Source organism: Clupea harengus, chromosome 11, assembly GCF_900700415.2.
Source record: "Clupea harengus chromosome 11, Ch_v2.0.2, whole genome shotgun sequence".
Lineage (NCBI taxonomy): Eukaryota > Metazoa > Chordata > Actinopteri > Clupeiformes > Clupeidae > Clupea > Clupea harengus.
Genome location: NC_045162.1, coordinates 24,919,356 through 24,942,042, shown reverse-complemented (window position 1 = coordinate 24,942,042; position 22,687 = coordinate 24,919,356). Strand labels below are relative to the sequence as shown.

The 22,687-nt window shown below is 45.8% G+C and overlaps 1 protein-coding gene across 1 annotated transcript; it reads right to left on the bottom strand.

Moving 5' to 3' along the window:
• Positions 1-258: 258 nt before the first annotated feature.
• Positions 259-20,149, bottom strand: LOC105908893. The gene is made up of 15 exons (XM_031576950.2): positions 19,942-20,149; positions 18,103-18,851; positions 17,657-17,881; positions 17,159-17,317; positions 16,658-16,711; positions 15,181-16,386; positions 14,360-14,468; positions 12,368-12,399; positions 10,405-10,776; positions 10,099-10,266; positions 6,364-6,630; positions 4,797-5,309; positions 4,501-4,580; positions 2,601-4,275; positions 259-1,297 (listed from the first exon to the last, which is right to left on the bottom strand). Exons 2-15 carry the CDS (start codon positions 18,826-18,828, stop codon positions 1,076-1,078), a joined length of 5,808 nt encoding a protein of 1,935 aa, XP_031432810.1. The 5' UTR covers positions 18,829-18,851; positions 19,942-20,149; the 3' UTR covers positions 259-1,075.
• Between the last annotated feature and the right edge of the window lie 2,538 nt (positions 20,150-22,687).

Genomic DNA, 22,687 nt, shown 5'->3' with positions numbered 1-22,687 from the left:
TTACAAAATGAAAGGAGTGAAAAATGCCATATAATAAACAACTTACTAACCTTGACCGTTCGGTCATGCCGGGAAATATCAAACTTCAGCTTTGGCTTATCAACCTCCCTTTCGCTCGGTCGATATGTTAAAGCCTCAGTTTGATGTTTCCAGGCATGACTTCACTCTCGGTAAGTAAGTAGTTATTATAATTTAAATACCAATCATTTCACAATTTCACTAACAAAAACAGAAATGAACACAAAAGGGCCATCCAAATTCTTGCATTTGAAATATTTATTACCATAAAATGGTTGCAAAGGCATCACTTCTGTGATATGTTTCACAATATTTACTGAGCATGTAGGCCATTACTATTCAATTAACTGTGTCTTACGGAGATCACTCTAGGAAGAGTTCATAAAAGAAGGCGTCATTAAAAAGGCTTTGAAATTGCAGACAGGTTTAAACACAAACACAGAGCCCCACATAGTTGGCTTCTGAGTGAGAAATCCACTGGAGAAACACACAGCAGGTCTGTCACAAACAAACCCGACACAGAAAGGAAAGGGTTGATGTACTGTACGTAATTACAAGCCTTTGGTAAACACGATGAAAAGGAAACATTAAAATGACCTAAAAGAAAACAAAAAAATACATAGGAATCTCTTTAAAAACAGATTTTTCATAAAATAAACAAAAATCATGTCAGGTGAAACAGGTGAGTTCGATACAGAGGCCCTCCCAAAGGAGCCATTTTCCATAGTGTTGCAGTAACAGTCTTTGTCTGGCCGTATATATACAAAGGTAGGCAGGGGAAAGGGCAGAGAGGAGCAGTTAGAGTTTTTGGAAAGCTTCTCGCTCAGTGCTTATTTACTTGTTTGCTTGTTTTTATTTGTTTGTTTGGATCAGATGATGACCATCTCGGTGTGGAAGGCAGAGTAGAAGCTTGTTGACTTGTTTGTTTGTTTGTGTGTTCTTAGTTGAGTGTTCAGATCAGAAGATGACCGTCTCAGTGTGGAAGGCAGAGTAGAAGCTTGTTGACTTGTTTGTTTGTTTGTTTGTTTGTTTGTGTGTTTTTAATTGAGTGTTCAGATCAGTAGATGACCGTCTCAGTGTGGAAGGCGGCGTAGGAGAAGGTCTGCTTCTGAGTGGAGACCACAGACAGCTGGGTGATCGGCGAGGATGAGGCGGACGAGGAGGACGTGGACGACGCGGAAGGAGAACGGCTCGCCCAGCGAGAGGGGAGGCGTCGGTTGGCGGGGCAGGCAGGCCGGGAGAAGCTCTTCCTGGAGGTCACGCTGGACTCTTTGCTTTTCTGTGGAGAGATTAAGAGGTTCATAAAGCCTTGCAGCAAAACTCTACCGCTTCCCCCTGTCATTTTCACTGCCCAGAATTTTCATTGCCAAAACATTTATGCTACCACTCTCCCTATTGTCATATACTTTGTTAAAACACAGGAAAACAAGTCGTCTCGTCAGGAAAACATCTCTTTCAGCCAAAAGGTGATTGTGCTCTTCAGAGGTCCTGTGCTTTTAGACCAATCAGATTGCATCAAGCCTGACTGTGCAGCGTCCTCGGATAGGCCTGATGAGGTTTTTCCAGCAATTTGGAAACATTAGCCGTACATAAAAGCCATCTGTGTAGGGAGAACTATTTTTCCTGGATCCAGCTCTTTGTCCGGCTGGCCGTTTGTAGATATTTCAGCAATTATTCCACAGGCTCTGCCTTCTGCCCGAAGGGCCAGAAACGGCTTCCAGCAGTGCCACAGATGAAAGACTTGGAGCTCAGACTTGGCCGACATGCCAATTAAACTTTATGCCACTGGTTTTTAGTTTCATGACTTTTGAGTACAATGCCCCACATTACAATAAGAGGATTCTAGCCTTCTTCCTTTCTGGAGCATGCCAGATATAAATACCGTTCCCACCGGTGGCGTCCTTGAGCCGAGGACAATCTGGAAATATTTCATCACGGAACATGTGAACTTAACTTCAGGACCTGCAGTTGTGTGCTCACACTCAAAGTATTTCTCCCGATAAAATGAAAAAGCCTGAGGTAACAGGGAAGGACAGAAACTTATGAAATATCTGGGCAATAACAGTAGGCTGTAGGCAATGGCCTGACTGCCAATTCCCCTCTCTCTCTCTCTCCCGCTCTCTCTTTCTTTTCCTCCCTCTCTCTCCCCCACTCACTTACTTGGCTCCCTGAGCAAATCATCTTTACTGCTTGGCCACACAGGCAGCCATGGGAGCTGATTTGGATACCGAAGAGTAATAAATACCAGACTAGCTGTGTCTGTGCCTCTCTCCGTCCTCCCCCACCAAGATCCACTCACTTGCATAGAAGCACAAGGTACCAAGAGAAACCAGCTTCTTTTTAAGAACTGTGGCACACTGACCATTGACCAGATAGCCTCACATACTCAATTAAATTGTGGTGAATCCTAATGTGTGGACAAACAAACTCCTGTGTTTGAACCTACACTTTAACACATGAAGCCCCCTGTGAATCATCTAAGTACATGTCTGTGTCAAGCCTCTAAATCCATGTCAGAGAAGACCTGCATTTATCTCTGTGGAAATGTGTCTTGGTGTTATGAGTATATATGGTGTACTGACCTGTACTGTCACATGTGTCTCTTTGTGCGTAGTTGCCTGTCTTTGCGTTGTGTGTGTGAGTCTCTGACCGGACCTGGCATGGTGCTCCATGTCCAGCATGTCCATGAGCTCGATGAGGTCGTCCTCCTTCCCAGGGCTGGGCGTGGGAGGCGGCGGCGTCTGAGACGAGCACTCATAGCTCTTCAGAATCCGCTCGATGGCACCGTAATTGGACCTGGAGTCCACGGGCCGAGGGTACGCGGCCAAGGTGGTGGGTTTCCAGGGGTTTTCGTTCAGGATCCGCGACCTGGTTTTGGGCAGGTCCAGCTTGGTGGTCTCTGGCTGCCTTGGCCTGGTCTCCAAGGGGTGTTGGGCTCCCCCTGCCAATGCAGCACTGGGTGGCTCAACCCTTCTGGATTGGATGGGGGTCACTGTCACACTCGCGCAAAGCTGTGTCATCGCGGTTACACTTTGCTCAGATGAGAAGGGATTCACCTCTCTTTTCTGCTTGCACTCTGGCTGGCGGTCAAGCGCTGCTACAGACCTTGGCTTCATCTCTGGAGGGTTTCGAGTCGAGGGGTGAATCTTGTCCCTGACTCTCACCACAGGGTACTGTGGCGTGAGCTCTGAAGCCACCTGCTTCAGGGTGGCCTCATGGTACTGCACTGGAAGCTCGAAACTTGCCTCCTCGAGCTTCACCTCTGCATAATGTGACTTGGGGTATTTCAGCCCTGTTGTTGGCCCCTCTTTATGTTTGACCTCCATGACATGGGGTGGTGGCCTAATGTCAACATTCACATCCCTGGGGTTGACCTTTGGCTGCTGTGGAGTGGAACTCGTAGACATGTCTGCGGGGCTGACACTCTCCTTGTTATCATAGCCCCGCCCCATTTCGGCCTGGAAAAGAGTGCGGTTGAACTCTGCAGTCTTCTGCTCCAGCATTGCATTTCTCCGAGGGGTTATGGCCCTGCCCTGGGTGGGGAGGATGTCTAAAGTGGGCAGGCTTACGTCCACATGGATGTCCTTTCCAGGGAGATCTGGGCCCAGGGGGCTGAGATGTTCCCCAGGGCCTTTTTGGGTCCCGGCTGCTTTGTGGTCTTGGCGGTAGTCCACTCCGGTTGATGGTATGTTTAGCTCTGACAGGCATTTCTGGACAGGCACGTATGTAGATGACTTGCTGCTGCCAAACCTGCTTCCATCGCAGGACCACCGGCTGTGGCAGCAACTGATATTGCACTTGGAATCTACAGGCACTGTGCATGGGACGATCCCAGAAGTCGTCAACATCTTCCCCTCGTTCTCCTGCAGCATCGCCTCAAACTTTCGCACTATGGAGGGGCTGTTGCACTTCCTGTCCAAATGGACACATGGACTGGGACACTTCCTGTCCACGCGGGGTTCTGGGACACTGAACTCTGGTTCTAGCAGAGGGGGACTGTTCATATACCAGGACGTGCTACGAGGTGGAACCGGCGGGGCTTCGGGCGACTGCCTCGGGGGGCTTCTGATTTCTGGTTCTATCGTGTTTGTCTCCTTGATAGCGCCTTTTGGACTGATCCAACCGTGTTCGTCAATATCCTGGAGCTCCCTACACCACTGGTTCAGGCTGAAGAAGGTTTTATCCATCTCCATTTTGTTCCTCTCATTCTCCATCCTCTCCAACTCCTCTGGAAAGTACAGCGATTCTGTGCAGTTTCTAAAGTGGAACAGCAGAAAGAGAGAGAAAGAGGGGGGGGGGGAAGAAAGAAAGAGAGAGAGAGCCAAGGAGAGAGAGAGAGAGACAGGGAGAGGGAAAAGTGCAATAACGAGTTAATATTGCAACTATATAAACCATGTGTTATGTAACGCTGCATGAATACCACTGCATGCTGTTCAGTGTTTCCACTCCACTACACAGAGATATTGGAGAGAGCCTACCTACCTTTTAATGTCAGACTTCCTCCTGATCTCATCCTGGTAGCTGCACAGTTCTTCACTCACTCGGGCTATTTCATTGAGAGCCTGGGACATAGACAGAAGATGATGTGCTCTCACTAAACTGAAGGAGGTTAGCAAACATTTAGCCACAGAGGGTGGATTTACAACAGGTGAGAGAAAAATGTGAATGAAGGGACATGGAGATGTGGAGAGGTGTGTTCATTAAACGGTCAAAAACACTGTTCAAACTCCTAACAGATGGCATGAAAACAAAAAGAAAAGATTGTTCAAATAACTCACGGCATTCAAGGCGATGGTGTTCCTCTTATCGGTCCCACAGCGGATCTCCATGTTCTGCAGGTCACCGTAGGGGTTGAGGAGCCTCTCCTGCCCAGCGAGGGAGGGGTGTCTCTCCAGCTTCGGCCCCAGACACCCCTGCAAGATATCCTCCAGCTCGGCCGAGTCGATGCCCGCGTCAATCTCCTGACGCTCCGCTGACGTGGCAGCCCGCCGGTCGACCTTGGCCTCGCTGTGAGCACCGCTACGCGTCCCTGCTTCCCCTCTGCTGCTGCTGCGGCTGCTGCTGTTGTTGTCGCGGCTGTTGCTAAGGCGAACCGACAGGTCCCCGCCCCCACGGCTCTGGCTGTGCTGACGGGTCGAGTCGGAGTAGCTGCTGCTGTGCGCGTCGGAGGGGTCAGTGAGGACGCTTGAGCCGGTGCTGGCTGACTGCATACTGAGCCGGGCCGAGGTGAGGGCCTCTGCGTTCTGCCCGACGTCACCCGGGTCCCGGCGGGGCTTCACCTCACCATACAGCTGGAACAGTGACAGAGGATGACACCGCAGTGCCTTCAGTGCCTTAACTAGAACCGTGACGTGGCAAAAATGATAGGCCAATTCTGGCTTTGGAGCTTATGTTCAAGGATTTGTACTGTTATTGGAACAGGCATCTTCCCCACAATATCCCCAAATACACCACAGAAGTCATGCACAACAATGCAACTGACCTCGGCAAGCCGAACATAAGCATAATGTGGGTATAAAAGTTGTAATTTTGTGTACAAACATATGGATAGGGTATTTGTTTTAAACCAAGCAGGCCTTAGTCAGGATGAAAAAGAAAGAATTTAATTACTGTTTTCATCCAAATCCTATCCAATTATTCCTCTTCAGGTTTTTGTATTTTTGTCCCTGGGAGGCCTTGTGCAGCTCACATGTTCTCTCAAAGTCGATTGTTCTGCTGCTTTAGCACTCAAATCCGGGCCTTTCATATTCCCCTTTCATTAAAAAAGAGCTAATCTTCTTTCCTGTGAGTGTCAAGATTTAAATCCTTTCTGCCAGATATCCTCTGGGGTCTCCCTCCCCCTCCTCCTCACCACCCACTGCTGCTCCCTGAGATGCTTTACCCACAATGCATCTGCATTGATCTGAGACCTGCCACAGTGGGCTTATTGTTGCATCACACTTCAGCAAAGGAGGTTAGGTCAACCACTGCGCCATTGTTTGGAACGCTGGGGATGCGACACATTTTTACGCTTCCTGACTTCATGTGACCCTTATGAGGGCAGTCTAGCCTTACTTCCCAGGCCAAGGATCTGTCAGTGCCAGCTAGCTCTTAACATGCTCTAACAACTATTTTGTTTGTCTACAGCCAAATAAAGGACAAATACACCACTAAAATCAAGTATGATGCATTGCACAAAATAAAACTGTAGATCAGCCTCATAATTACATTCTATGATTTAACAGCCTATGAGAACCCTTCCTGAATAAATGAGAGTAGAGAGCTTAGAAGGCTTTTTTGTTTTAGGGCTACAGCCATCACTCTCAACTGAGCAGTATTGCTAAGTCTGACATGTTTCCCACTCACCTCCTCAATCTTCCTCTGCATGTCTCGGAGCTGGCTCTCCCATTCCTTCCTCTCCAGGTCGAATCGCTCCAGCAGCTCGGACCTCTCGCGCACCCAGCCCCGCTCGCTGTGCTCCATGCGGCAGCGCAGGTCCATGGCCACCGTGTGCGTGTCGGCCAGGAGCCTCTTCTGCTCCTGTTGCTCTCTCCTCAGCGTGCCCCCGGTCTCCGCGCTCCTCTCGCTCGCCTTCGCCGTCTCCACAGATGAGCCACACTCTCTAACCTCCAACTGCAGAGGAGAAGGCAGAGGAGGACAGAGAAAAAGGGTTTTGGAGAGAGGGAGAGGGAGTAGGAGGGAGGGAGGGATGGAGACAGAGAGAGAGAGAGAGAGAGAGAAATAGAAGGAGGGAGGGAGAAACACAGGAAGACAGGGGTGTGAAGTCAGCACGAGAGAAGAGGAGGATTGGGATGGTCCAGTGTGGGTAGACAGAAATGTGAGGTTGGAGAGACAATAACATCCGGCTTGAGTTAAAGGCCCACAGGACGCCAGGGCCGACCCCGCTCCGCACACGTGTCTCACAGGAAGACCCATCTGGGTTGACTCTCACACAAAGAGAGTGTAGGAGAGGCATGTGAACCTGTTCAACCCAAGATCTCTGTCAGGGATATAGCATAACATATACAACCCTCTAAGATAAAAGGACTGAATGCAGACCCCAACGTGGCTCTCTGGCCTGCATTCATAAATAAATAAAGCTATAACTAAGGGTGAAAACAGTTACAGGATACACTTCTCATCTGATGAAGTCTTCTTTAACCAGATACAAGGGTTTGGGATCTATCTGTTTCATGGAAAATTCCAGCTTTGAAGAAGTCCAGACGAACACCTCAAAATAGGATTCTATGAGAATCTTAAACAATAATATTTCTGTGCACTGGCTGTTTTGTGTCTTGCCTCAGTTGCAAATGTTAAGTGTTTCTTAAACTGGCCAAGTTCCAACAAAAAAAACTTCAGTTTAAAGCACATTATGTCCTGAAAGTTTAACATTTAAGGTTAATGTCATAAAATGTGAGTCAGAACAAAACTGTCTCACTTGTTGATAATGTCCCAGCACATTTTGGACTTCATTTGATCCCCGTAATAGCATTTTCTGTGTAGAATGCTAGAGGGACTTTCCTAGAGATAATGAATGTCTCAAGAGCCAGCTCCTCCAGCGGCTATGCTTTTCACGCGCTGCACTTAGCATGTCAGCCATGCATACCTTGCAAGGACTTTTCTTTCCATTACATTTTTTTAGACCTGCTGACAGCTGACAATTCACACTGATCAACTTTCAGGCCTGACGTCCTGGCGTGGAAGCCTCTATTTGTACGGGATCTTTCACTGATCAGGTCCACGTTTTCAAAAGAGCTAATTCATTTAGTCAAGTCTGGACAGTCAAGAATCAGGCCTCTGTTTCTTTAGTCAGTAGCCTAATGCTCTGTTACTCATCAAAGGGGGAAATATGCATGCTCAAGATGGCATCTTGTGACAAGACCACTGTCTGTTTGACAAGCACCTATTCATCATTACTATTTTTGAAGGAGACCAGAGGTCGTAAAAAGAAGTAGTCTTTACATGACTGAGTGTTTGACAATCTTTGCCCCTTTTATATGGCTTTCGCAATTGCAGGGTAAAGGCAGTCTAAGCGATTCACCATCTGTGCCACAAACGCAAACACGGACAGAAATAGGCAAATTATTTCAAGGTCCTCAAAGCAACAAACCATACTCAAGCATGGGCTATGTAAACAATGGGCCAGTAACAGGGAAACTCAAAGCCAAGTTAGGGCACTACCACTTCAGCAGGCACACCCCCAGGCAGACTCGAAGGGGGGAATGTTTACAAGTGTAACTGCACTATGGAACATGCCACTATCCATTTCCGAGAGGGATGCAACCGGACCTCTGAATCAACTCCAGTCGCCTCTGTCGCTCGTGGCCACCACTAACTCTCATTTATGACTACGACTGTTGCTGTGTGACTTGGACTGGATCAGAACTGTCTCTGGGTAACGGTGTCACACAGGCAAACCCACTATAAATAGCCAACTCGACCCATGCCTGACCGTTTTACATTCCTAAGGGTGGGGGGGGATTGGGGGGGATGACAGAGGCTGAAGCAGACATTATTTGCTACTTCTGTGTTCAAATACAAAAATACGCCTGAAAGAATAAAAATGTCAGCAAAATATCCGTTCCCGGGTGTCTGGTGGTAAACCCTGGATGCCTCGAGAGGGAGAAGTTTGAGGAGTGGTAGGATGTGGCTGGTGAAAGAAAACAAGTTTCACAATTTAGTTTGACCCCTCCCAACCTTCTCCACCCGAGTGCTAACCAATGTTTTGCTCCACTTGTGCTGCACACAACACATGAATGGTGCCAGTGCTCCACAGAAAGCCCTCTACAACGAGAGACCAAGGAGCCAAACACACATATATAACCCTTAGGGCAATGGAGTCACGAGAGAAATGCAGACAAGAAAAAAAAAACATGCATGGGGTTCACTTCTATAAATGGACAACAGCAGACATTCTTCAGGGATGTTTGGAAATAACAGTGTGTGAAATATGCATTCAGTTGGCCACTGTACCCTGGGGGAGGGAAGGGGCATAGAGGGGTCTTGTTGGTGGATTCCTGGAGCTGGACTTGCTCAGGGCTTTACAGACAGCAGTGTGGGCTATCCAGTGTCACTTAACTTCCGGTAGTGATGCCGATATGCAGAATGTAAACCTCCCCTACGCCTCAGTCTCACACTGCTCAGTCTCTCTAAAGCAGAGCTGCGCATTTCCAGGCCCTGGACCCTGCTTGGCTTTTGCTGCATTCATGCACTGAGCTATCTGATATCAGCCATGAAATCTACCTCCTCTTTTAAGAATCGTGCTAATTAGCAAATCCAGATGGCTAATGCTAATGACAGAAGTTTTGGAACCTCTGAACCTGGATTAGCCAGCTGTGCACTACTGCCGCTACAGGACTGTATTAGGAGACCCAGACATCTTGTGGCCTGAGATCAGAGTGAATCACACTGGCATTGATGCATTAGCACATGAGGTGGGGGGAATGGAGCTGTGCTCAAGCAAATAATAAACACTCGAAAACGTGTCGGGTTGTGTCTTTATAAGGTCACTGCAGACACACAGGAGGATAGACTGTTGAAGATGTGGCCAATCAGTGCACTGTATGGGTTTATACACAAAGGAGCATCTGGATGGGGGCTGCGGGCGCTGTGCAGTTTAAAAGATGCAAACACACTACTCTATGGGGATATTACTATTACTGTACTATTTCAGCAGAGATGCAGTGCACTCAGTGATGCAGGGAGCTTCTTTAATTAGGTCACCTCTTAGGTCATATTGACATGTGCAGTCATGCATTGTTCATCATTGTTTTTCTCAGGTGGGCTATAAATGGCTTACCTTAAGTGCATGCTGCTGACAGGTAAACCATGGGTCTATGTTTGGCTGTGGCATACCTAACCTGTCTCCTAAAGCCTATTGTCCACTGAATATGTGAACTTGGAAGAGTGCCCAAAGAACTTAATTCAGTTGGAACAGTCCACCTATGCCTAAAACGTCTGCAGGCATACTTTAAATGATGGTTTATCAGATTATGAATATACACATGGAGAACCATTTTAATAATGTAAAGCTATCAGACCAGCACGACGCCCCACCATTTCAATATAATCTACAGTAAAGGTTACATATATTGATCATACCTGCGCAATACGGCATTTCAGGTCTGCTCGTTCCAGCTCCCATCCGCATCGGTCCTTCATGTACTGCAATTGCAGCTCGCTCCGTTTCGTTTCTTCTCTCTTCACCTCCAGCTGAACTTCATCCAAAATCGACTTCAGATCCAACAAAATTCTTCTATTTTCCCCTCCCTGCTCAAAAGCAATAAAATAAAACAAGGTTAAATGGTCACTAAGTTAAGAAATATGAAAGGGTACTTGTCATAAAATGTCTTGCTTACATGTCTTAAATTATATTTTGCACGTTTTTGTTCTTAGTGTTTCAATTACTTGTATATCGGCCATTTGTCTCAAAAGTCCTTCTTTTTCCCTCATCCATTCTTCTCTGTCCTGTCCACGGCGCTTTTTTAAGTCCTCAATTTTCTTTTTCAGGCGAGATTGTTGAGTCTGTAACTCATGCCGGGGGACCTGCCCCCGGGTTGATTCGGATGCCACGGCCGCTCCAAGTCCAGGTATGGGCTGTTCGTAAAAATGACCGACAGGAATTGACGGTGAGAGGGTCCGGAGCGGACTACGGCTATTGCCCCTTCCCCTCTCCCTATCCAACCTGGAGCATGGGACGAATTCCCAACCTTGTGCTTTGCCCACATGTCCACCGCCACCTCCGTGCAACCCTGACCCATTTCCAAACGCATTCCACATCTCTTAACCATTAACAAGTAAATTTGAAATGACAGCCTTGTACTGAAAGGTATGTTGTACCAGTCCTCATTTGACACAGTCTACTTAGCCGAAGCCGGCCATTTCCCCCGACTCCTGCTCCCTCGCGGCAGCCTTGGCTGCTCTTGTGCCGGGTGCATTTGTTCCTTCCATGTCACCACGGCACAAGGTCAATCTGTCATTCCTCAGAGGCTTAGTTTCGGTCGCTCGCCTCCATAACTCTGAAATATCCTGTCCCCGTGTATCTCGCCGAGGTGCGCGCAGAGAAAACTGTCTTCAGGTCTGGCTACATTGTTTAATCTTTCTGCCTTTAACAGCCAAGTCAGAATCAAAGGGTACATTTAGCCCAGTCTCTTCTAAACGCAAGATGACACCCTGCAGACCGACCACAAGAGCCCAAAATACTCATAGCCTAGTGATGTAAGAGCTGAAAAGTATTTTTGACCCCGTGTAACTAGGCGTCGTATTTTCCAATACAATTATTTAGCCTTTTAAATGGAACAGAAGTAGTCTAATTTCTTGCAATGCGACAAACTTTGGAGCCGTATTTACGTACGTCGCAAGAGGAGTTGTTTGCACTGCAATTAAAACGTCTCACTTCAAATTGTGTTTGTGCTGCGACTGTTCACGTTGTGTTCGTGACCATGGCAATAAATCAGTCTAACTCTCTACAGCTGTGTCATTTTGTCCACGTGCTAATTCGTGAGCCAGCGGCTGTTCGTCAATAAACACATTCCGTCCGACGCTGGCCGAGTCTCTGAGTTCTGAATTCAGTTCGGTTTACACATTACGCATGCTGAAACATCTCAAGGATAACAGCGCAGCTGTAGGCTACACTGTCTAAGAGTATTCGCCTTACCTTTTGTCTTCACATCTCCTCTCCTGCTTGACAAGCAAACTATTAACGTAGTTGTAAACAAGTAGTTTTAGTAGTAAAAATCAAAGGACATGCGATCCCCTTGTAGTACAATGATGGTTTGCCTAGATGTCGGTCTATTCTCCGATCTCCTCCGAAGCCCACATCCTGCAGTCCCTGCGCATCCTTCACAGCTGGTCTTAATAGCTTTTATGACGTGAGCCCCCAGAGGTAGGATGGAAATGGGCCTGTCCCGCCCCAGATACCAAAGAACGGCCATTCTAAGCTCTCTCAGATGCTAGTGTAATTTAAAGTGAAGGGGAGTCACTTAAACTTCGACAACACTTTTAGAAAGCCGTTATGCTTGCATCATGTGTCACAATATAAGTCCCCGGTAACTCACATCGTATTGATAGCATGGGATTATTATGCTGTCATGCTGTTGCTGAAGCTGAGGACTTTGTAATGTTTATTTCAATGCCGTATTTCCGTATTTAGTATTTTAATGGTGTCTCATGACATTACAAGTACATAACATCAGATGATGTCTACGGTCATGCTTAAAAATAAGTGTTTGTTTTTCTTCAAACGTCTCCCTGCTGTTTTAGTGTGGTACAGTGAATTCCAATGGCACATTCCGTTAAGAGCTAATCTGTTACAAATTCTATTCACTTCAACTTGAAAATAGCAAATTCGTTTTTGTCTCTTACCTGTTTAACTGTAATTTATGTTGCAATGTCCAGGTCCAACTACAAATAAACAGAAATATTAATTAGTATATATTATTAAGTATATATTCTAGAATGTCTTCAATTAAGATAAAAATCAAAGTTGAGATGAACAACACTTGACTGCATTATTTTGCACTGGCCATACTTTTTGCATACTTTTCTATTTTCAGTGCAGGACTTTAAAATGTTCTAAATTGTGAGAAACCACAAAGCTTTGGAATTCACCTTTGATTGCAGGGAGAAAAGCATGCGCTCTGCCAATGTTACATTCCTTGTGAAAACTTAGACAGCCATTTCAGGATGCTCAAACACAGGCTGCTATTGGCAACGTGCAATGCTGGCTGAGGTAACGCTACATTGCAGCAGCACTTTATGGTGAAAGTGCAAACCACCAAAGTGCACAAATTAAAGTCGAGGCTCCAGAGCACACCAACATCAAAAGCCAGATCTTGCACAGCACATACCTAAGGCCAACAGGGCCAGCAATGCTCACATAACCCAACTCATTGTACTCTGTTCCTGTATGTTGTGTACTGTGTAGTGTAAAAAAAACTGCACAATGCCACTCTTTGTATATCAAGCAAACTACATTCGAGAGTGGTAATGCACTCCTCACTGTAGTTCCCATATGTATCATAAACATGGCATCATCGAGGATTATGGCGATCATTAGCCAAGAGAGCAGTCATTATATACTTTCATTAACTTCTTTAGCATTTCATGTTTGTTGGTCTGGAAATGTGCTTGTTTGTTTTTTCTAATTTTATATAAACCTTAATTGCTCCCTCACATTTTTTTTATGTATGGATAATGTATGGATAAACCAGTGTTGTATAGTAACGAAGTAGAAATACTTCGTTACTGTACTTAAGTCGTTTTTTTGGCTATCTGTACTTTACTTTACTACTTATATTTCTGTTTACTTTTACTTTTACTTCGCTACATTTTGCAAAGAAAACTGATACTTTTACTCCGATACATTTCCCCTGAAACCTTCGTTACTCGTTACAAAATCAAATCTTCTTTATAATTCTCAATTCATGAGAATGATGAGACCAACGTCGGGGACTGTGGTAGAACACAGACTGCAAGCAGGTTTGGCGAATCAGTGGTCCTAGCGCACGTTAATGCGCTATTGACCGTTCGCAAAAGCCCCGTCCTCTTAGTTACTGTTGCTACGTCTTTTGAACTCGTTCATGCACTATACTGTCTGTCAGTGTCAGTGATTATTTTTGGAGTAGGCTAATATCTCCGCGATATCCTCCAGATCAAGGCAAAATGGACTGCAATATGCAGTGGAAGGATATATCCAAAACATTAAGATCAACAACGAAGGGGACACAACAATAATCGAAGCAAAAGCACACAGGTCTCAATCAAAAAATTAGAAACCCCACAACCTCTTCATTAACTGCCACCAGCACCCTTGTAGACTAGTCATGTTCTTTCACCGCTGGGTAATTTCTGTATATAATATTTCAAGCTAGCTAATGACCTACATAGATGATTTATTCTTATTCTTTATTCCATCTCTGGCGAGGTATCTAACTAGCTAGCTAGGATGGTGTCAATCTGGGACGTTTTGTTTGAAGATGAACAAAAAATTTTTCAATTTCAAGTAATGACTGGGTTGTTACTTTCGGTGCTGCTTTAGTATTGCCTATTGTGTTAACATTGTGTTCAAATAAGGCCCAGTTTATAAGTATGCTCATTCTAGTCGGAATAAACTTCATAATTCTCAAAATTCTGACTCTTTGCTTTTTTATTAACAGCATTTACTTGTACTTTTACTTTTGATACTTAAGTACAGTCAAGATCAGATACTTTAAGACTTTTACTCAAGTAGTATTCTAAAAGGTTACTTTTACTTTTACTTGAGTCATTTTCCAGTAAGGTATCTTTACTTTTACTCAAGTATGGCTTTTGGGTACTTTATACACCACTGGATAAAACATTGTCTTAGGCATTTTTAACTCACCTTTTGTTATGTGTGGATGCCAAGGCATTTGTTGCAAATACTCAAAGGCGTGTGAATAACTGTAGCCCATGCATGAAAAGCGTAACACCTCTTGTATCTTCTCATCTTGCTGACATGATTAAAATAAAAATAAATTAAACAAAGAAAGATGGGGTTGATGGAAAAGAATGTGAGCTTTATAGGACAAAGAAAAGGGTGAAAAGAAAGACTAATTTGAAGACGGTGGCATAGGAAAGTGAGGAGAATAAGACAAGTATGAGGATAAGCAAAATAATGGGTTGGAACATCTGGGTGGGTCAATGAAAAAACACAATGTGAAGGAAGAGGAAATTGGAAGATAAAACATAGTTAGATTGTGGGACTTCTCTTAAACACAGCAGTAATTGATAAGAAGAAGCAAGATGATTAAACTGTATCCCCATAATTATTTTAATAAAAAATCCTCCATAGTTATTTATAGACTAGTAAGTACCTTTGATATATGTTAGTGAAGCACAAAAATAGTAATTAGATCACTGTTATCTTTCTCCTCAGTTATTGATTTCCATTCTCTCTGAACTCACTGTCTGTTTGTCTCATCAGGAAGCCATCAGAGTCAGTCAGATGCAGTATGTTTTATGCAGTAAGTGTGTCTCAGGTAAATACCAGTAAATCTGTAAATCTGTAGTGTGAATTTTGATCTAAAATGAAATTTCTATCATTAATGACAATAGGAGGTGGCCATTTTGGACTGCTTTGGACTACAAATGTGTGTGCATGAATGCACATGTGTGAATTTATATCTGTATTTGTGCAATTGTCAAGGTGTATACTAAACTCACAGACAGAGGCTCTTCTGCTTCCCTGTCCTCAGGCTTAGGCACCTCCAGGCGGTCTATGAAGGTCTGGAGCTCCTTTCTGAAGGCCTTCATCTGGGCATTGATGCGGTACAGCAGCTCATGCTCGCGGATGCGGCCGCCATCTTCGTCCTCCTCCATGCGGCCGAAACGCTCGCCGTTGGTCACGTAGACGCGGGACTCAGCGATGATGGTGCTGGTGTCTGCGATGAGCCGGTCAATGGTCCTGCTTAGCCTCTCTGCTTCCATGCGGATGTCCATCATCTGCTGGCGGTCCTTAAGGCTTCGGGGTAAAAAACGGCTCTCGGGCGAGTAGAGGGAGCGAGTGGGCGTGAGGCAGCGGATGTTCCGCACCTCCTCCGAGTCGCTCTCACCGCCGATGGGACCCTCGCGCTTGCGGTGTGGCGGCAGGCGGGACGAGTCGTCATCGCTCTCGCGACGCCCGCTGTCACTTTCGGCGTCGCTGTCACGGGGGCTGGCGCGGATGGCCAGGTGCGAGGCCAGGTCGTAGCGCTGCATGTTGGACAGCAGCACGCGGTTCTCGTACTGCAGCTGCATCACTTTGCCACTCAGCTCGTTGATCTGCAGCCGAGCCGACTTGAGCTCCTCCTGTAGCGCCTCAACCTTTGCTGCGTCCGCAGCAGCAGCCGCCGCCCCTCCGGACCCGTGGCGGGAGCTCTCGTGGGTCCCAGCCTTGTACTTGAGCTTGTTGAGCTCTGTGGTCACGCGCTGGTTCTGCTCCTCCACGTCGGCCAGGTTGCGGCGTAAGAGCTCAGCCTCGTCCTCCACCAGCTGCAACTGCTGCCGGAGCTCAGAGAGCGCCTCACTCTGCTCACGGGCAACCGGGTCCGCCAGGCCCCCTGCCCCCAGTTCCTCCCCTCGCATGTTGTCCAGCTCCGCCTTGAGACCGCGGTTCTCCACCTCCAGCTCTACGATCTTGCGCCCCAGGATGTTGGCCTCCTCCTCCACCAAGCGGAGGCGCAGTTTAAGTTCGGACTCGCGGGTGGTCGGGGGACCCCCGGCCTCGCCTTTAGGGAGAGGGCTATCCACGTCCCCGTAGAAGGAGCGGTACTTGTGCAGCTCTTGCTCCAGGCGGTCCTTCTCTTTGTCGATCTTCGCCATCTTCTTCCTCATCAGGACAGCTTCCTCCTTGATGAAGGCCAGTTGACACTTCAGATCTTCATTTTCCTCCTGCAGGACGACATACTTTAGTGTTTCTGACAAAAGTGAAATGTAAGCAATGTCTGGAAAAATGGCTGTGTCTCAAAATAAAACCATCACAGTGTGTCAACGATGGTGTCAAGAAAACATAAGGAGAAAATAAATAATTGGAGTGTACTTTATTGCAGTGATGCTTAAGCTGCTAAATATGCTAAAATATTACATGCTAACTTTAACCATGCTGTCATTTGATTTCATATGCATTCCAGCTCTAAAGTGGTATGGCATTTGTCAGCCTCACCTCTGTTGGGGTCTGTGAAGACTTCTTCTGCCCATCTTTCCCTTTGCGTTTATGCTGATGAAAAAACAAGTCTTATCATTGGTGCACTGCAGACAATGGGCGGTACAGCTCAGCCAGATGCAGCCATAGATAGATAGATAGATAGATAGATAGATAGATAGATAGATAGATAGATAGATAGGAAAATGGATTGATAGATAGAGAGGGGGAGGAGATAGGGAGAGAGAGAGAGAGAGAGAGAGAGGGAGGGAGAGACATTCCACTGAGGTATAAAAGGCTCTTTATTGACTTTGGTTTTATAACAGTGCAGTGTAGTCTAACGCAAGAGATCCACTCGGAAAAGGAGACATATTGATGTGTTCAATTAAACATCCTCTACAGTTTACCTCTACAAAGCTGATAGCCAGAGTGTTGTAAGCACAGGAGCCATTCCTGAAACTATTTTAATAGAGCCATTACCCTCCACAGCTAATTATTTCTGTGAGTGCATATATACCCTACCTCTTTGGCCTTGTCCAGTTCATTCTGTAAGGCCTGCTTGGTGATTTCCACTTCAATTAGCTGCTGCCTGAGTCGCTCATTCTCCTCCTCTGTCTTTGTCCTCTTCTCCTCCACATTCTCCAGCTCATTGTGCAGTCTCACAGACACATCCTTTGCCACCTTTCACACAAGATGTTCATATCATGATACATATAGCTCCCTCTGATAGTTTTCTCTAGAAACTGAAAAGTATTTCTTTGCTTCTTTACAATTGTACAAAATATAGGACAACTTAATGTTTCCATTAATTGTCCTATACATTTTATATCATCTTAATAATACACAGGTGAACACTACATAAACAAGCAAATTAATATCACAGATCTTTAGGGGGAAAGGTTCCGGATATGTGCCAAAACTGCATCCGGTTGTATGTCATGATATAGACAAAGTGTCGATCAATTTCGATCAATATAATGTATTTTGTTTCATACAGTCATATTTATAAGGTTACTGTACCTTTAGGTCCTGCTCTAAGCTCCTGAGGAGATCGCCATCTATTTCACCGGTTTGTGCGTAACGCATCCGCTTCCTCTCCGCCTTCCGCAAGCGGTACTGGAGGATCCTGCAGTTCTTATTGGCTCTCTCCAACTCGCGTCTCATGTCTTGCAGCTGACAAGCATCCTCCTCGTAAAATGTGTCTCGCATTTCGTCCATTTCTGTCCGCATCTCTTCAATTTCACACTATAGACAACAGAAAACGTGAACCATTCCTCACGTCAACCAACTATTAACATGCAGTTTTACGTTTCGGGCGTTGACATCTCACAAACAATTCACAGACACAAAACAAATTCAATGTAGTATTTATCTCAACATATAGCATTTGTATCCAAACAATCTTGGCCTATAGCCGTACTACAGCATTTGTAGAACACTGATGCATCATTGCATGCACAGCATACCTTAAGGTCCTCGTTTTCGTCTAACAGTTTCTCAATTTCATCCTGCATTTCTTGGTTCTGCGGAGGGATCAACGCTGCATCGGTAGCTTCTAGCGACGGCTCCAGTTCCGCAACCGGAGGGCTTGCTGTCTTCGTGTGCATCTTGCCTCCGTTTTTCAAGCTTTTGTTGAGATGAAACTGTATCAATTCAGACTGTAAGCATCCGTCTCTCCAAAAGCCTGGCCCACACCCTACACTTGTCTTGGTCGTCGGTTTGCTGCTGCTCGCTGCTGCCTCTGCTTTCAGATTTTTGCCTTTTGCTTGGGAGGATTTTGATGAACACGGTTGATCAGAAACGACACGGTTCGTCTCTCCCTTCACAGAACTCGGTTCCAAATCATTAGCATCATCCGACGAGTTGCTAAGCTGTTCGATTTTCTTGCTCGTCTCCGCCCTTTTCAAAGTGGGACTTTCAGCACCACTAGGGTGGACAGCTGCCGCGCCTTTCCCAGACTGTTTGTCCTTGCCACCGGTCACCGTGACCGGAGAGCTACCTCGGCTGTTCTTTCCACTTTGCTTTGAAGCGACAGGTTTGGATGTCGTTGGGCTTTTGGTGGCAGACTTGGGAGTGGTGTCCCTGAATCTGGCTGGGGATGAAGCCCGGTGTTGCTTTTTGTTGCTATTGTCTGCCTGTCGGGAGTCGGCAGCGCCGCTTGCGGCAGGGTTCATGGTGTCATCTGTGAGCATTCAGTGGTCGCCCATCATCCCAGCTGCTGAGACAAACCACCTCGTTATTAACTGTCCAGTACAACACAAATCACATTGGTAATTGCATAGAATCATAGAGAGATAGAGTTATCGAAGGTGAATTTAAACTTCAGCAGCCTATATCAATTGGTAAATGTTTCATCAGTATTACTATAAAACTGTGATGATGTTTCAAGATCTGGTTGGACGGTGTTAGAAAGCCTGTAAACCGTTGCCAGTAATATGTTTAGAATTATTTTGTATATATCTTACAGATTCTATTATACACACACTAAGTCTAAAGCGTGTAATGTGATTAGGCTAAAATGATACATAATAGAATTACAGATGGACAAAGGCTGTAATTTTCGTCCATTTGCATGCCACGTTAACCCCTCACCCACATTGTTAACCGGTGTGCAAACCATATTATTTCATTTACCATGACATGCGCATCAGGTCATTAGAATCACCAGATGTACACGTCATATAAATGCCAAAATATGGGGTGATATCCACACTTTTGGTTTACTTCCGTTCACTGTCAGTATTGGGTCAGTATTTAAATGTTTCCACCAATCCTTTGTCGCCAGAATGTTTATATCCAGACAATCATGTCACCCTCAACATCGAGCACGTTCGATGACTCATTTTTCAATTTGACAGGAGGGAACCGGGCAGAGCCCCATAAAGACCACGACAAAGAGTAGCGTATTTCTCTTGGTAATTGTTCTGCTGTCCGTTATTGTTTTTCATTCATTATTTTCTAGAGTCTTTTTGTGTAACTTCGATTAAGATGTATTGATCGACGAAGATAATAGGTGCACCATGGATAATAACTCTAGTCCATGTGCCCAAAATATTTTCTCATTTGCAACACTGATTTTAGCACTTACATCATTGTTAGTGATGATCAACACTTCCTGTAAGCGATGACTAGCTCATACATCCACCAGGCCTACAAATACAGCTTGCATAAATCTGATTCCGACAATATAGAAGTAGGCGCACCATCAGTAAAACAGGTATTGCACTTGCATCTATTTTGGTTAGAGGGGATATTTCATGTTATACTTTCCATAATTATTGGTATGAAAGAAGAATTATTCTTACCTTTAAATTTGCCAAGCCTGTTTTCAGGTTCGACGAGGAGAAAGTGGTAAACTGCCACTGTGTATCCGGCGATGGAGGACCACCAATGAAAACCTTACCGTCGGTCATACAATTACGTCATGACAGGGAGGGACCCACAGCAGGAAACACTGAGGGCTGGCCGAGACGTGTCTGTCAAATTAACTGGAATGGCATGTATGTTAGTTTATTTGTTATCCAATAACCATTTGGGTGTTTAAAGCAAAAAATCTTTTATGGTCTTATAACCGATAAGTTTTGCCCGTTATGTAATTATAAAGCAGCCAGGCGATGGTCGTCCGGCCTATTCAGCACGTGTTGATAGGACGTATCTGTCGCACAGAAGGTCGTTGCCTTTGGGCATTGTATGGGACAGATCCCGCCCCGCCCCATGCAGAGGTCTCAGAACTGTCCACGATAGCTGAACACCACATCCCTGATTCCCCAAAAGCAAAACATTCTTCCTCACACATAATCAGGGAGGTCTATTAGGATGTACATCAAAGCATTGTTAATGCAGAATAGTGTTTAAGTGCCAGGTGAAAACATTATCACTCGCTTATTTCCCACAGTTACTGAAATCTTCTTTTGGGTATATACTTGGACTTCATACTAGGCCACATGAAGTGGATTACTGTCTCTGTGTGCTTTGAAACAAGTACACAGTTCATTTGGGGAGCTCTGTCATTTCCAGTTAGATGTTGGCCTCAGTTTCTACAAGTATGTCTTTAGGCCCTATTGCGAAACATCTCATGAGTGCCCAAAGATGCACAAGCCAATCACATGCTTTTTTTTAGGTCCTGTGGGGACTGAAAAAAAGTTGGCAGAAATAGAAGCGCGAGTTGGGAAGGGGTGAGCTGAAACCGCTGCACTGTTACACTCTTCCGTGCCCATCCATTTTGTCTTGATGTGTGTGTGTGTGTGTGTGTGTGTGTGTGTGTGTGTGTGTGTGTGTGTGTGTGTGTGTGTGTGTGTGTGTGTGTGTGTGAGAGAGAGAGAAGATTTCTGTCGGTTAGATCTTTTCTATTTAGACAGTCTTTCTGTTTGTTATTCACTGACTGGCCTCATTACCTCACTCATCAACAGCTTCAGCATTCTGGTTACCATTTTGAGCTCATTCCTGCTTCTTCCTCATTTACATGCAAATGTTAAGGCAAGACTGGTTTACGCTCCTTGTACACATCCCATGACACCGGTCTCTTTAGTTCTACCGTGATTCTTCTAGTTTTCAAAGACGAAGCTGACAGAATGTCTCTCTGGCTGAGTCTCTCTTACCTTTGTTCTCTAAAAAGTGTCTATTTTGGACACGAATCCAGCCGCACAGACAAACACGAACAACCCCAGTGAACTCGGAGCTGTGTTTGTGTCGAAGTCAGAAACAATCGTTCCCACATTAACATTCAGCGGGCAGGCCTGCTCTTCACTCTGTCAGGGGTCCAAGCTGGCACTCGGTCTGCATTCCACAGGGCAGAGACCGGAGGCTTGTGGGTGCACCGGGGGATGTGGAGGGCAGCTGTGCTGGACGGGCTGGCAGTGCCCCCAAGTGTGGGACCGAGGGATGACCGCTGCCACCCTCATCATCTGCTTGTGGTCCCGCCCCAGTGCAGCCAGCAGGGCCCGCACCATCTGGTGTGACATCACATCCTCCTCACAAGCTGTGCTCATATGCGCCCCAGCAGCCAGGGGGAGGATTGCATTACTATGGCATCCGTGGAGAATCCAAGACAAGGAGCTGTCTGCCACAGAGCAGGCCTTGGCTCTCTCTATGGCCAGCCTTAGGAAGGAGGCATGATCTAACTGTCTGTCAGAGAGTGACAAAAACCCTCAGAGGAAGCAACAAAGGAAAGGAAATATTGACCTGCTCAGTATGGCAGTGGAGCAGGATGCCTTTGAACAGAGGAGGAATATTTTGTTTGTAGTTATTTATAGTTTTGTGTCTCCACAGTGATCTCAGACAGAGATATTCTCCTTGTCTTTTGTTTGCCAATGACACTCACAGGGTTGAGGTGGGCCCATGGACATGTTCAGTGAGTGCACAACACCCACCATTTATGAATGTGACTAACCAATGAACAATCAACACCTCGCTGTGAAAACATCAAATCTCTCTCTCAGGAAGTTTTGATTTACGACGCTAAAAAAAAAAAATCAATTCTCTACCATTGATTGTGCCATGAGGATGGGCTCAGCTGCATTCACCGTTGCCTAGGAAACCCCCTTTCTCTGCCGCAGCCATTTAATGAAGGGGAGGAGTAGCCGGGATCTGATTGGTCCTCAAGGGTCTGTGTTGTTAGTAAGAGGTGGAGAGGGGGCATAGGGGTGGGAAGACCCAAGAAACTACAGCTGGTCTCCCCATGAGGGGGTTAACTTCAAATCATTAAGAGAGGGGGGAGGGACATTTGGACAAGCTAGTAGCGTTATGACTCATATCACCATACAGGATGGACTCACAGTAAGGGAAGGAGGGATGGTCAGGAGATTAAGGACATGCAATCTAATCATAGATTTATTACACAAAAAGATTGGACGGTAAAGGATGAGGTTATTGTTGTGGGGGGAAAAGCAAGTCTGAGTCGTACAAACATCTGCCACTTTTTCTAATAGGTTTTATGAGTTGTGTGCCTTGACACACTGCTCCAAGTCTTCTACATTGGACAAAAAACGCCCCCTTGTGGGCAACAGATAGCCTATCAATATTTTTCTGGTTATACTTCTTAAAAAATACAGT